The 16,142-nt window shown below is 47.9% G+C and overlaps 1 protein-coding gene across 1 annotated transcript in view; it reads right to left on the bottom strand.

Annotated features, from left to right (window-relative positions):
• Nucleotides 1-16,142, bottom strand: part of HEATR5B (HEAT repeat containing 5B) — a 571,627-nt gene that overhangs the window by 364,696 nt on the left and 190,789 nt on the right. The window contains 2 exon segments of the mRNA XM_029594411.1: nucleotides 4,806-4,969; nucleotides 12,709-12,818. Of these exon segments, the coding sequence (XP_029450271.1) occupies nucleotides 4,806-4,969; nucleotides 12,709-12,818 (274 nt within the window).

Raw genomic sequence — 16,142 nt, 5'->3', positions numbered from 1 at the left:
ACGGCTGAGGGGGGATATGATAGAGATGCTTAGAATCATGAGAGGGCTAGAACGGGTAGATGTGAATCGGTTATTTACTCTTTCGGATAGTAGAAAGACTAGGGGGCACTCCATGAAGTTAGCATGGGGCACATTTAAAGCTAATCAGAGAAAGTTCTTTTTTACTCAACGCACAATTAAACTCTGGAATTTGTTGCCAGAGGATGTGGTTAGTGCAGTTAGTATAGCTGTGTTTAAAAAAGGACTGGATAAGTTCTTGGAGGAGAAGTCCATTACCTGCTATTAAGTTCACTTAGACAATAGCCACTGCCATTAGCAATGGTAACATGGAATAGACTTAGTTTTTGGGTACTTGGTTCTTATGGCCTGGATTGGCCACTGTTGGAAACAGGATGCTGGGCTTGATGGACCCTTGGTGTGACCCAGTATGGCATTTTCTCATGTTCTTATGTTCTTACCCCTGCACAGACTTCCCCAGACAAACTGCTCCCCAGCTGGAGAGACTGGCATCTGTGGTAAGCACTGTCCACTCTGGCATTACCAAGGGAACTCCGCGTTCCAAATTGTCCGAGACGAGCCACCAGTCCAGACTGGAGCGTGCAGAATCCGTAAGAGGAAGGGGCAGATGAAATTGCTCGGAGACTGGATTCCACTGGGAAAGCAATGCTGATTGTAATGGATGCATATGGGCGAAGGCCCATGGCACTAACTCCAGAGTGGACGTCATCGATCCTAGGACCTTCAAGTAATCCCAGACTCTGGGAGTATGCTTGAATAGCAAGTCTAAAACCTGTCCCTGTAGCTTGCTCATGCATTCCGTGGTGAGGAAAACTCTCCCCTGTTGCTTGTCGAACAGGGCTCCAAGAAATTCCAAGGACTGAGAAGGAATCAGACGACTCTTGGCAAGGTTGACCACCCAACCAAGTGACCTCAATAGTTGCAGTACCCTGTGGATCGCCGACTGGCAAAGTACCTTTGATTTGGCCCGAATCAGCCAGTCATCTAGGTAGGGATGCACCAACAATCCTTCCCTCCAAAGTTGCGTTGCTACCACGACCATTATCTTGGTGAAAGTCCTGGGTGTGGTGGCAAGCCCGAAAGGCAGAGCTCGGAACTGATAGTGATGTCCCAAGATGAAAAACCTTAGGAACTTCTGGTGGGCAGCCCTGATGCCAATATGCAGATATGCCTCCATGAGGTCCAGAGATGCCAGAAACTCCCCCTTCCTCACTGAGGCGATGACGGACCGCAGGGTCTCCATTCGGAAACGAGGCACCCAAAGACATATGTTGACCCTTTTTAAATCTAAAATAGGTCGGAAAGTGCCTTCCTTTTTGGGGACCACAAAGTAAATTGAATAACGGCTCCTTCTCCGCTCGGCAGGAGGAACCGGTGTTATGGCTCCCAGCTCTAGAAGGCGTTGTAGAGCACCGTGTACCGCCTCTCGTTTCTCTTGGTACGCGCATGGAGAGACCAGAAACTTGTCTCGAGGGCGCTATACAAAATCTGAAGTGTAACCTTGACTTATCACAGTGAGGACCCACAGGTCCGACATCAATTTGGTCCATTCCCCATAAAAGAGTGATAGTCTGCCCCCCCACTACCTGAACAGAGGAATGCACCGGCTCCATTTCATTGTAAGGACTTAACTCCAGGGGCAGACTGGGGCTTACTGGGCCTCCCGAAACATCTGCCTCGAAAGGACTGAGACCACGACTTTCTCTGCTCGAACCTTGCCGAAATGAGGAACCAGTAGATCGAGACGTTCGGAACCTCCTATTCACCCGGAAGCGAGACCAAGGCGTTAAGGAACCCCTCGACTTGGGCCGGTCCTCTGGCAATCTATGAACCTTATTTTCACGCAGGGATTGAATCATTTCCTCCAAGTCTTTTCCAAAAAGCAACTTGCCTTTAAAAGGCAACGAGCCGAGCTGAGCCTTAGAAGAGACATCTGCTGACCAGTTCCGTAACCACAGCAACCTGCGCGCAGAGACAGCGGACACCATGGACCTAGCCGAGGTCCGCAACAGATCATAAAGTGCATCCGCACTATAAGCGATTGCTGCCTCCAGCCGACCTGCCTGGAGAGCTTCACCCTCTGAAAGGTCGGCATTGGCCTGAAGTTGCTGCACCCAGCGAAGGCCCGCACGCAGAGAAAAACTGCTGCACATGGCAGCTCTCACCCCCAGTGCCGACACTTCAAAAGTCTTCTTGAGCTGAAGTTCCAATTTTCTATCTTGTAGGTCCTTGAGGGCCATCGCCCCCATGACCAGGATGGTGATCTTCTTGGTGACCGCGGAAACCACTGCATCTACCTTGGGAACTCGGAGAAGGTCCAAAGCCTCCTCCGGCAGAGGATATAGCTTATCCATAGCCTTACTCACCTTCAACCCCAAGTCTGTGGTGTCCCATTCCCTGAACAAGTCGGTTATAGAGAAATTAAAAGGGAAAGAAGTGGTAGGACCTCTCAGCCCCAACACCACCGGATCCATAGCCCCCAGCCTAGATTCCGCAAGCGGTACTTCAGGACCTAACTCCCCCAGAATGGCGGGAATAAGCAGACCTAATTCATCTTTTTTAAAGAGGCGAATCACCTTCGGGTCATCCCTGTCCAGGATCTGGGTACCACAGTCTAAGTCTTGTTGCTGGTCCGCATCACCATGTGCCCACATTGGGGGGCTTGGACTGATGATCCAGGTCCTCCGGTGCTGATTATTCTGAATCTGTAATATGTGCCGACCGTAAGGGATGCTTCTCCTTATGTGGCTCAGAGCCCCCTTTGGACCTTATGTGGAGCCTATAAGGTAATTTTCTCTCCAGCCTGCTTCTTCCCTGCCTTTCTGGCCTTAAAGGCCTTATGGAGAAACAATACAAATTCTGAAGAGAAAGAGGAGGCAGAAAAGGAATCTGAAGCCCCCTCGGGGCTATCCTCCATTGCAGGAGAGGCTGGACCGCCCAGTGTGCCCTTCCTGGGGGCCATTTCCTGTGGAGATAGGGAGGGTGGTAAGAACCCCTCCCCCACCGTGGCCTGCGTGGCCACTCGAAAAGATTCCAAAATGGCTTCCGTTCCCACAATCAGCGGGAACGAATCAGCTGAAGCCACTCTTTGTGCAGGCAGCCTCGCCAGAGATTAGTACGCCCGAAGCCAACCCTCCCGGGGCAAAACGGAGGGTCCCTCTTCCCCGGGGAGACAATCTGAACAAAGCCCCTCTCACGAAAGTCGCACATGCGCTGAGCCGGACTCGCAGCATGCCAAGCCCCAAGGCATTGTGAAAGTAGCTGAAATCAAACAGACGTGGCGAAAACAATAACAAAACGGCGGAGCAGCTAACCAGCCCCAGACAGGAAGGGAAGGGAGAGTCGGCGTGCCAAGACCAACTAAACTTTATTTTTTGAAGCACAGAACTTGACCGGTTGCTGTCCTTGGTTCTGGTCCTGCTGGGGTGAGTGAGCCGGGCTCCCTGGCATCACCTCAGGGCTGCTTGAGCTTGGCTATAGGGTCCTCTACCCTTACCAGCAACTGCCTCTAAACACCAGGAGGGATGGTCCCTTAGGACCTAACAACCCCCTGGGAGGCCGTTGTAAAACTTCCTCGTCCTCTGCCTTCTGGGTTTTTTTTGTGTTTTTTTTTAAACCGAATTAGAATTTAAAGTAACACAAACCCTTAACTTCCCTAACCTCTCTTTTTTTTTTGTTTATATTAGGTAATCAGAACAGACTGTAGGTTTTGAACCTCTACCATCTGCTGGAGACAGAGAAATACTGACGGACTGTAGGTGGCACCTTAGGATATAGGGCAGATTTTGTTAAAACTTCTCTGTCTCCATCTGCTGGAGGGGAGGCAAAACCCTGGAGTCTGGACTGATCCGGGTACATACAGGGAACAAGAATTGGAGAAAGAAGGGAGAAGTCAATATGGTGCGGGCATGTGTGGCTACCAGAGCTCCTCCACTACTGCTGCTTCTCTCAACATCCGGTACCTAGTGTAAACTCTCCCAGTCTCACTCAGCCTGGGGATAAGACAGAAACTGGATCAGGATGGGGACAACGAGGTGGTGCTGGGTACAATGTATGTTGCACAAAGCAGGGCCCAGATATCCATGGCCTTTATGCTGCCCATTAATTCCCATATTCCAGAGCCTATGCTGTAGCTAGGAAGAGGAGGCATGCATGACTACACGTTCTCAGAAAAGGCGGCCTGCACATTTAAGAGCCATTGCCGAGGTATCTTTTTGCTACGAGATGCTGAGAGCAGAGTTTAGTTGATAGTCTGGATCTGCGCATCAGGCAGTGGAGACTTTTCCATGGCACACCTAATCAGGTCTGATGGTACAATGGTTGGGAAACACTGAATTAGAATATACCAATTCAGAAGACTGTCATAGTTATGGAAATATGTACAATTTAATCAGAAAGGGGAGAACAGTTACAGCCTGTCCTAGAATTTAAAGCATTACCAATTTATGCTCCAAATTGGCTCACTAAGGGATCATTTTCAAAAGCGATTGCACGCAAAAAGGGACAGAGTCGGCCCCGAAAGAGGAGGAGTCGGGGCGGCACCGGGGCAGACTCTGCAGAGATATCGCTGGAGGTGAAAGATAAGGACCCTTATTGCCGCCAGTTTTGCGCCGAAAAACTACACCTTTTATGGTGTAGTTATTCAGTGCGAAAGCTGGCAGCCAGCGCATCGCAGTGGTGCAATGGCTGCCAGCTTTCACAGGCCCGCCCCCCACTTCGCTCCCCCCACCCCCACCGCTGAATTTCTAAGGTCTGCAACCTTAGAAAATCCAGGCCTAAGCTAGTACCTGATCTTCGATTGATTTATGATCTGTTTCCTGGAGCCAAGAACCAAGCAGTACACTGTCATCGTAATGGCAGAGAGACCGAAGGAGTGATGTTGTTGTATTGGCTGAGTTGTCAGTCAGAGTAAATTCAGCAACCAATTCCCGAAGAAGAGCATTAAAAGATGCTAGAAAAGAAAATAAATGCTTACATTTAGTATAATAAAAACTTGACAAAAGATGTTTTCCCTCCCTCTTGCAGACACTCATGTTCTCAGATTTCTCAAGAATAGTGGCAAAGAGGAGTCCTCCAAGTATGCATTAATTCACTACAATTGAGGAAAGGGCCTAGTTTGGAAAGTTGCACAAGTCTGCCCCAATTAAATATTTTTTAATGGATTTATAAATGTTTTAAAATAAAGGCCTTCAAAATAAAGGCTTTCAACTGTGCCAGTCTGATGGCCCAGTGGTAGTGCTGCAAGCTCCAATTTCAGTTTTCTGCTGCTCAGGCTGGCAGTGGATGTTGTAGACTAGTCCAAAACAGTGACCTAAAATTAATCAATCTTTAGGATGAAAGGCTCTATAATGAGTGTTAATGCATAGACAGGGGTTTAGGGACCATCATATTTTACCACCTCATGAGAGAATGCTGGGACTATCAGAATATAATTTTCATTGACTTTTCTCTTTTGAGGCAAGTGTAACTATTACAAAATAAGAGGTTTGTTCAAACTCTTTCAGCTAAGTATAATAAAACATGTATTGTAATAGGACTTATTCACTAAGACTAGAAGCTTGCTCTGCACCTTTACTATGATTTATACACTTGTAAAATAAGGGCAGATGATTCCATCAGATGAATACTGATCTTTATGAGACTTATAAACAGTAATTTATGATAGACCCTAAATACATATCTATGCCTTATTACAGATTTAATTATGGGTAAATGTCTGCTGTGTCTGTAGCTGCTCTGATCCCAGGTTCTCTTTTTCACTGAAAAACTTACATTTACCTGATACCTAAACAAATGCAAATCTCATTTTCCCTGCCCTGGAAATAAGGGTGGGTCCCTTGGATACCTTTGTAGTGTCAGTTTTACAGTAATGTGGCTGGATCAATATGTAGGATTGTGCTAATCACTAGGATTGCCTGGTTCTGCAGTCTCTCCATCTTTAAAGATGCCGCATTCAAGACTAAAGACCTTGTCTCTGCAATAATAAAAATTTATTAGAGGCATCTATTTAGTGGAAAATTACCAGAAGAGTTCCAGGAGGCATTGCTAGGTCTTGAAACTGTCTCACATTTAGATAAGGAAAAGACAAATGTATCTTTGTAGTTTTAGATATCACATGAAGAGCTGCAAAAAAAAAAAAATGCATGTCTTCAACTCCCACTCCCCGGGATCGAGCTGCTGTCTGCTGAGGAAGTCCGCCTGCACGTTCTCCACTCCTGCGACATGCGACGCTGCTATTCCTCGCAGATGATGCTCCGCCCAGGCGAACAGCAGCCGTGCTTCCAGTGCGACGACGGGACTCCTTGTTCCGCCTTGCCGACTGATGTAAGCCACCATTGTCGCATTGTCGGAGAACACTCGTACCATCCTGTCCTTGATCAAGGGAAGAAAGGCTAGCAGAGCCAACCGAACCGCCCTCGTCTCGAGACAATTGATGGACCAGGTTCCCTCTATCGGGGACCAGAGTCCCTATCTGAACACACCACTCCCCAACTGGACAGACTTGCATCTGTGGAGACGATCTCCCAAACTGGGGGGGGTCGAGGTCTACTCCTCGGTTCAGATTGCTGGCCAATAGCCACCATGACAGATTGGCTCTGGATGCTGGCAAGAGCAGCATGGGGAGGTGAAACTGTTCCGACACCGGCCGCCAACGCAACAAAAGTGCACGCTGTAACAGTCGTATGTGAGAGAACGCCCAGGGAACTAAATCCAAGGTGGAAACCATGGATCCGAGGACCTGAAGATGGTGCCAGACTGTGGGGGTCTTCCTTCGAATAAGGGCGCGGATCTGATCTTGCAACTTAGTCCCCCTGTTGGCCGCCAGGAACACCCTGCCTCGAAAGGTATCGAACAGTGCTCCCAAATAAACCAGCTGTTGGGTGGGCTCCAAGTGACTTTCCTGCACGTTGATTATCCAGCCGAGCGACTGTAACGTGAGTCGCACCCTCTGAGTGTTTCTCTCGCATTCCTCCCGGGACTTTGCACGAATCAACCAGTCGTCCAGATATGGATGGACTAAGATCCCATGCTTGCGAAGAAAAGCTGCCACCACCACCATAACCTTGGTGAAAGTTCGAGGAGCCATTGCTAGACCGAAGGGAAAAGCTCAAAATTGGAAGTGTTGTCCCAACACCTTGAAGCGCAGAAACCGCTGGTGGGTGGGCCGGATCAGAATATGAAGATACGCCTCCGTGAGATCCAGAGATGCCAGAAACTCCCCTTTGTGAACCGCCGCCAGGACTGTCCGCAGGGTCTCCATCCGGAAGCGTGAAACCCGAAGACAATGGTTCACCTTCTGCAGATCGAGGATGGGGCGAAAGGTGCCTTCCTTCTTGGGGACCACGAAGTATACTGAGTACTGGCCCCGGCCCTGCTCTGCCACTGGCACTGGGACAATGACTTCCAGCTCGATCAGACCACACAGGGTGTCCCGTACTGCCTCTTGCTTGCTGAGTGAGGCCACGCAGGACTCCACAAACACCTCCCGAATGGGACGAAAGAATTCTAGAGTGTAGCAGTCTCTGATCACCTCCAAAACCCAACGGTCCGAGGTAATCTTTGCCCATTCCATGTAAAAGCTGGATAATCTGCCTCCGACAGCTTAGACCAGGGGTCAGGAACCTTTTTGGCTGAGAGAGCCATAAACGCCACATATTTTAAAATGTAATTCCATGAGAGCCATACAATATGTTTAAAACTAAATACAAGTAAATGTGTGCATTTTATGTAAGATCACACTTTTAAAGTACAATAAGTCTCTGAAAATATTACACCAGGCCTTAAGACACCAATACATCTCCTATTAGGAAAACGGACCAAGTCAGGCTGCTATAGAGTCCTACACAGAAACTACACGCCAGCAGAAAACCTCACCTGAATCACGTGCTGTCCCTCACCTAACATAGAAGAGACCAAAACGCATAACAAGAAGCATGCAGACAAAAACTGAATTGGAAACTGCAACAAGCCAGAGTCTCTGTATGCAGTGTAACAAAGGAAAAAAGAAACATCACACATCCTTATAAAACAAATCAAGAAATATAAAATCATCAGCAGTAAAACTGTACTAACAAAAAGAACATATTTCGAAACAGCTGATGAGTGGAATATCCAATAATTAAAAACTCATATAAAACATTTCCAGATACCAACAAAATATTTCAAAATAGCAGACACAAAGATCCAGTAATGAAAAATAATAAGGATACAAAACTTTTTTTGCTCTGCATACCTGGGAACGTTTGATATCCAGGTGTCCTGAGATTGTTCTGAATTAGCAGGAGGTGGGATGGTTTGCTTGGAACTTTCTCCTCTCTCAGTCACATACCAGCGCTCTCTATGACACACCTATACACACATGCTCTCAGTCACTCACATATACAAATGTTTTTTCTCTCTCACTTATATAGGCTCTTAATTACACATTTACACACATGCTGTCTATCTTTTCACGCTTACACACACACAGGCTTTCAATCACATAAATACATGCTGTCTTTTTCTCTCACACACAGACTCTCATTCACATGCTTACAAACATGTCCTCTCTTTCTCTCATTTACACACAGGCTCTCAATCACATACTCACATGCTCCCTCACCTAAATCAGCTCTCAATCACACACATACACACATGGTCTCTCTCTCTCATTTAAACACAGGCTCTCAATCACATACTCACATGCTCCATCACCTAAACCAGCAATCAGACACAGACACACATGATCTCTCTCTTACTTATACACACAGGCTCTTAATCATACATACACATGATCTCTCTCACACACAAAGGATCTCAATCATACACACATACTCTTTCAAACAAACAGGTTTTCAATTACAAACTTACACATACAGGTTCCCAATGGTAAACTTACATTCATGCTCTCTCTCTCACAGGCAGGATCTCAATCACAGACATACTCTCTTTCACATATACAGGCTCTCAATCATTCACATACATGCAATCTCACTCACACACACAGGATCTCAAACACACATGCTTGCTCGCTCATTCATTCACTCTCTCTCTCCCCCTTCCCCCCCCCCCCCCCCCCCCCCCCCCCCCCCCGGGAAACTCGCGGCAGGCAGCAGCCACCTCCCAACGCTAACCTCCTTCATTTTCAGCCCTCGCGGAGGCGAAGGCGGAGTCCCATCGGCCGCGGTTGAAGATTTTCATTTTCCTCCGAGCCGCGCTGCAGTCTTCTTCCCGTCGGACACTAGCGTGCCTGCGCGGGTCTTCCCGCGCAGGCACCCGATGCTCTCCACTTCCTCTTCCGGGCCGCGGGAAGAAGAGAGCACCGGCGTGCTCTCTTCTTCCCGCGGCCCGGAAGAGGAAGTGGAGAGCATCGGGTGCCTGCGCGGGAAGACCCGCGCAGGCACCCGATGACTCCAGCGCTGGCACCCGGCTGACACCCGATGACTCCCGCGCAGGCACCCGGATGACTCCAGTCGGCGTGCTCTCTTCTCCTCCCCCCCGCGGCCCGGAAGAGGAAGTGGTGAGCATCGGGTGCCTGCGCGGAAGAAGAGACCACGCTAGTGTGGTCTCTTCTTCCCGCGCAGGCACCCGATGCTCTCCACTTCCTCTTCCGGGCCGCGGGGGGGGGGGGGGGGGAGAAGAGAGCACGCCGGTGCCGCTGACTCCAGCTGTCCTGCCGCTTTCCGCCCGGGCTGACAGCATTTTAAGCCCGGGCGGCGGAGGACCGGGGGAGCAGCTGGGTCAGCGGGGAACCGCGAAGTATGGCGACACTTGTCTGCGAGCCAGATGCAGCCCTCAAAAGAGCCATATCTGGCTCGCGAGCCATGGGTTCCCGACCCCTGGCTTAGACAATGGAATGGGTACTCGTGGCTTCATTGGGAGGACTTACTGCCTCCTGCCCCAGGATGTCCAGAGTCCCTTCCGGCTCGGCGGCCACCACGAAAGGACTGCTGGTGCCCAGGAGACTGCTTAGGTGCTGATAGGGTGGAATATCTGCTGGATCGAAAAAGACAGGATTCCTGAAATAGAGTCCTAGCAGGAAAAACCTTCTTGGTAGATCTATCTTCTGGCAACCTGCTGCCTTTGGACTCAGCGAACAAGTTCACCAATTAATCGAGGTCCTCCCCAAACAGAAGTTGACCTTTGAAAGGGAGGTTACAAAGCTGCGATTTGAAGGATAAATCTGCTGACCAATTTCGTAGCCAGAGGAGTTGGTGTGCCGCCACTATGGAAACCATGCTGCGAGCAGAGGTCCGCACCAGGAAGTACAGCACATCTGCCACATATGCGATACCCACCTCCAAGCGGGCGCCCTGTAGTGCACCATCACTTTCGGTCCCAGCCCTGGGGCTTGAATCCAGCATAGACATGCCCTCTGCATCAGGCTAGCGCAAATCGCAGCTCAAAGACTCAAAGCTGACACTTCAAAGACTCACTTCAACTGAATCTCCAGCTTGCGGTCCTGCATGTCCTTCAAGGCGGCAGTCCCTGCCACCAGAATAGTGGTCTTCTTTATTACTGCCGATACCACTGCACCCACCTTCGGAACCTTCAGTAGATCTAAAACATCTGTCAAAAGCGGGTACAGCTTCGCCATAGCATTGCCCACCTTTAGTCCCACATCCGGAGAATCCCATTCATGGGTCACCAGCTTCTGGACCTTCTTAGGCAGTGCGAAAGATGTAGTTGGCCCACGTATGCCATCGAGGACCAGGTTAACCCTTTCATTATCAGATTCCTCTTGCGAAACCTTAAGGCCTAGTACCTCCAACACCTGAGGGATAAGTAGTCTCAGTTCATCTCGCTTAAAAAGACGAACCACACTAGGCTCATCGCCCTCCGTGGACGGTAGATCCTCTCCATCTGTATCTGCCGGATCGATATCCCCCAGATCAGGAATCTGATCTGGAGCCAGAACCATTCCTGGAGCTGTTGTTTGCTCCTGACCCTGAGGTTGCGTCCAGTAGCCTCTGGAACCATCTCCTATCCAGCTGGACAGCTGTTCCTCGGTCCGCACTCTCTTAACTGAGGGCTCCGAGAGTAAAAGCAGCTGACCGGACATCTTAGGCACCGCCTGCTTCCTGGCTAAGAAGGTCTGGTGCTTTAGTAAGCAGCTCCAGGGAAAACCCCTCCGGGTCCCCCTCCCCCTCCATGGGTTCCAGATCCGCCGAGTCAGCAGCCCCCACAGAGACATTCGTACACACCGGGGCCAAAACGGGAAGGGGATCCTCCTCCATCAAACCGCGGCCAAAAATCCCTCCCCCCCCCCCCCCCCCCCGGGGAAGGCACACCGGACCCGATGATCCCTCCATCCCCGATGCACAGGCCGGACAGAGGGAGGCAGAAGATTTGGATCGGGGACCCATCAATAACCGCGCAGCCGGGAACACACTGACGAATGCAGGAAAAATAAGTGCCGCTACCACACAGCCACGCGGTTTGGAAGCTGAGCGGGAGGAAGGGCTGCAATGAAAAAAACACACACTGCCGACGGCTTGAGGAAAACAATTTAGCAGGCCGGCCATCTAACCCTGCCACGCTGTTGCTCACGCCGGCAGCGAAATCGCCTTAAGGCACTTACCCCCTCCCTCCTAAAGCCACTCGGAGCCCCAGGGGTTGAGGGAAATGAGAAAGAACAAGGCTGCCCAACTCCCTGATCAGCCGCAAGGATGGCCTCCCCTGGTGCAGACTCCTTACCTCAGCCGGAGGAAACTGAAAGCAAAAAGTTAGTTTTTTTTTTAATTCAACTTTATGGAGTCCACCGAAGGAGTCGAGGGAGCAGCTTCAGAGCAGCCTCGGAGGGGAAAAACCAGGAGCCAACGGCTGCCACCCCACGTGTGAGAGCGGGCGAGAGACAGGGGTATCCAACCCCCCGGAAGCCTGGCTTCGACTGAGGGTTGGCCCACAAAGGTGCCGAACACCTCAGGAAGCACACGAGACGAAAAAATCAAGAAAAAATCTAACTAAGCTTTAGAAATCTAACTAAGACTGCAAGTGCATCTCTTCCAGCTGCTGGAGTCCGAAAAATACTGAGGGACTGCAGGTAGCACTCTCGTATATATGGCAGTGCCCAAAGTTTTGCTCTGACTCCTCCTGCTGGTAGGGATACACAACCCACTTCTCTGGACTGATCTGGGTATGTTCAGGAAAAAACAATTTATATTTTAAATTTTTTTGGATTGGTACATTGTGTGTGATCCATTTTCTTCTCTTTCTTTAGTCAGGGAATGTGGGAGAAACAGCCCCAGAAGGAAGAAAGACCCCGGTTTCTGCAATAATGACATCTACCAGCTGGCTTAAGAGCTCATTTGAGCTTAATTCCAGAGGGAACTATGATTGGCACCTCTCAAAGAATTGTAGCTGCAATGTGTAGATTGAATGAAAGAAAGAATAAAATGGTGAAAGTATCCTAGGGTATCTACCAATGAAGATTCATGGCACCTTAGCCCACTTACAAACAGATTTCAACTGAGCTGAAATACAAAGGGGCAAGCGGAAGTTGACAAATTAAAAAAAAAAAGGTCTTTTACAATCAGGTAAATGGACTCCAAAATCAAACCTGTCCCGTAAGCCTCTCAATCATCCCACTACAGTTTATTAAGGAGTAGAGGAAAGGGAAACAATTCCCATAAAAAGAATATTTTAGCAAGAATCCAACTAATTATATTCTTTTAGCAAGATACTGAACACACAATTGCTTTTCTTCTTTACCTTCATAGGTTTTTGGAGGTAATAGTGCCAGAATATCGTACAGTCTGAGACGGACCATAGCAGCACTAGCTTTCAAGTGAGCTCCATGGGCTTTTGTCACAGATGGAATGCTACAGTGTGAAAAACAAAAATTAGAAATTTCACCAAGAAATTAATGAACATGCAACTGATAATTAACCATTTTGTTTTTACTACAGCATTTCAAACACCACATTATTTGCAGGTATGTAGCCCTTTACAGTAGTGCTATTACACCCAAGTCAAGCAGCTCACTATAAGCCAATTTTTTGCAGATTTTTTCATGCAAATGTACGTAATATGATTCCATAACTGGCTTGCTTCTTCTGCATTATCACCCTGCAGCTTGATGCTGCCCAAATAAAATAATGGCTGGAGTGTTTTTTGGTTTTTTTTTTTTAATAAGACAATACAGTAGTGAAATGGTCCGTGAGGCTTAGTCCGCTATCAGTGTGAGTCACAAATGGATTTGGACTGAACCATTATGTTTCTGCTTTTTATTTGCCTCTAGTGCAGGTAGCACAGTGCTGCTGCGACATTATCTCATACCGTACTTCAAGCCACAGCTGGTTACCACTCATGTAAGCTTTAGCTGCTGGCCACCACAAGACTATATTAAAAAATAAAATTTAGAACATCTTCTAAATTATTGCTGAGCAATACACAGTAATTTAGAACAAGCTTTCCAACACCTGAATTGAGTGAAATATTAATTTCAACATGAAATGCCTTTGGAGTCACTGATGACAAACCTGGGTTTTCATAATCAATTTTACTTGCACATAAGAGACAAGTCCCTAAAGAAAATGAAAGAGTCCCACTGATGTTGGCACCTACCAATCATTCAATTGTAATTATTTGGAATTTTATGGCAGCTGAACTTACAATAGCTTCCACACTCCAGACAACATTCGGTTGTGTTAAAGGCCCCCAGTTTTGTATTATCTGATGTAATAAGTACCATAAGCAATACACTAGCAGAACTCTTGCACTGAGATTTTGATATTATCAAAGATATCCGTGTCCTGTCTGAGACCCGTCATGCCAGAACTGTGTTAACCTAACAAATTCATCTGTGACATGTCAGATGTCTGGTATTCCAAACCAGAATTTCCATTTTAGTTTTCATTTAACAATGTTGCCACTAGAGGAAATATGAAACTATGATTAGTGTGGATATACAGATTAAGCGGACAAAGGTAACTATCTTAAATATTTGATTTTTAAGCAGTTTATGTTCAATTATTTCAGACTATGCTGAAAATAATCTCATACACATGTTATGAACGCTGCCCGCGGGTCTCCCCGCGAGCAGGCTCCTCTTACCTTCTGCTGCCCGACGCGGCTGGGTGCCGCCAGAGTCAGGCCTTCTCACGCGGCCGGAGCCATGGTCTCTCTTAGCTCACGCGGCCCGGAGGCCGCCCATCTTGTCCCTCTCTTGTCGCAGCCGGAGCCGCGGATTTCCCTGCCTTCTACGCGGCAGTAGGACGCTGCTGACATCCTGTGATCTTTGCGGCCAGAGGCCGCAAGCCCCAGCCTGGATTTGCGGCTGGAGCCGCCCCCAGGGCCTCCTGCAACGGCTGGAGCCACTGTAGTCTTCGGAGCCTGCCTCCAGGCCCAGCCTTGCGTCTTCAATGTCGGTGCAGGACCGCTGTCCATGGTCCTGCACAGTCCTGCTGCTTCCTGCTCCTAGGCGCGCGGCCGCGCCTCTCTTCAGCATTTAAAGGGCCCATGGCCTCGCTTCAGAACATGGGTTTCATACAAATCATTAACAACCCAACTCATAAAGCAAGCCACACCTTGGACTTGATTTTCATTAATGAAGGTATCTCTCTCGCTTCTTCTCAGACATGTAATCCAGTTCCCTGGTCGGACCACCAAATTATTAACACAACCCTCGAGATAGCAAACACTCTTCCCCCGTCCTTCCCTAAAACCACGGTTCATTTCAGAAAACCCTGCTCCACAGAAGTCCTAACTAATCATCTTGAAAAGGAACTACATCAGCTAGACCTCTCAAATGCGAACTCTGCCATCAATTCTTGGCATTCTATTATCAACAAAGTGGCAGACCAAACCTGCCCCCTTACCACTAAGGTGATTCACAAGGCCCAAGACAACAGAAAACCTTGGTTCACACCTGAACTGAAAGCTATCAAACTACTCCTCAGAAATAAAGAACATATTTGGCGTAGGAATCCGTCTCCCTCAACTTTAGCAAGCTACAAGTCCACCCTCAATACCTACAGGAACTCCATCTTCAAAACTAAGAGAGAATTTTTCGCAAATAAAATTCACCACTTCATTTTCGATTCTAAAGCTCTCTTTCATACATCTCGGCCCTCACAAAACCTGTGCCACCATCTATTCCTGATGACATCGCTCTCATCAAAGCTAATGAATTGGCCAACTTCTTCGAAAACAAAATTACTAATCTCACCAAACAGTTACTACCAACCAACCCTCCTAACCTTCATCAGACGACACCATTACCACAGACAACTGCTAAGTTAGACTCCTTGGAAACCACCTCCTCTCTTGAAGTGGAAAATATTTTGAAAAAACTTAAACCCTCATCTCATCCTCTAGATTCCATCCCATCAAACCTCCTCATTTCAATTCCAAATACCATTGCCAAGCCCATTGCAAAAATCATCAACTGTTCGTTAACCCAAGGACTAGTTTCTGATTCTCTGAAACAAGCCATTTTGAAACCTCTCCTAAAAAAAAACCCAACCTATCAAATTCTGACCCAGCAAATTTCCACCCCATTGCCAACCTGCCTTTCATCACCAAGATCATGGAGAAAATAGTTAATAAACAACTCACAGAATTCCTGGAGGACCACAAGATTCTATCACCATCACAATATGGTTTTCACAAATCTCTAAACACGGAATCACTTCTGATCTCGCTCACCGACTCCATCATTGTGAACATGGACAAAAAACAATCGCACCTCCTGATTCTACTTGATCTTTCGGCTGCCTTTGATACGGTCAACCATTCAATTCTACTAGACAGACTCAAGGATATTGGCATATCGGGCTCTGCCTTAGACTGGTTCCGTTCCTTCCTTCATAATAGATCTTTCAAGGTAAAAATCAATAATAGTCAATCACATTCAATCAGTCCCAAATTGGGTGTTCCACAAGGTTCTGCCCTTTCACCAACCCTCTTTAACATTTATCTACTTCCTCTCTGCCTCCTCCTCACCAAGATGAAAATCAAGCATTACATATATGCGGATGATATCCAAATTATCATCCCCATCAAGGAGTCGTTACAAAAAACCATCACCTTTTGGGACAGTTGCTTTCAGGAAATCAGCTCTCTCCTATTCAAGATTAACCTAGTCATCAACAAAGACAAGACGGAATTCCTAATCATCTCTCATGATGCAAATCTCTTTATTA

This window comes from Rhinatrema bivittatum, chromosome 3 (genome assembly GCF_901001135.1).
Source record: "Rhinatrema bivittatum chromosome 3, aRhiBiv1.1, whole genome shotgun sequence".
NCBI lineage: Eukaryota > Metazoa > Chordata > Amphibia > Gymnophiona > Rhinatrematidae > Rhinatrema > Rhinatrema bivittatum.
This window is presented reverse-complemented; position numbering and strand designations above follow the sequence as displayed.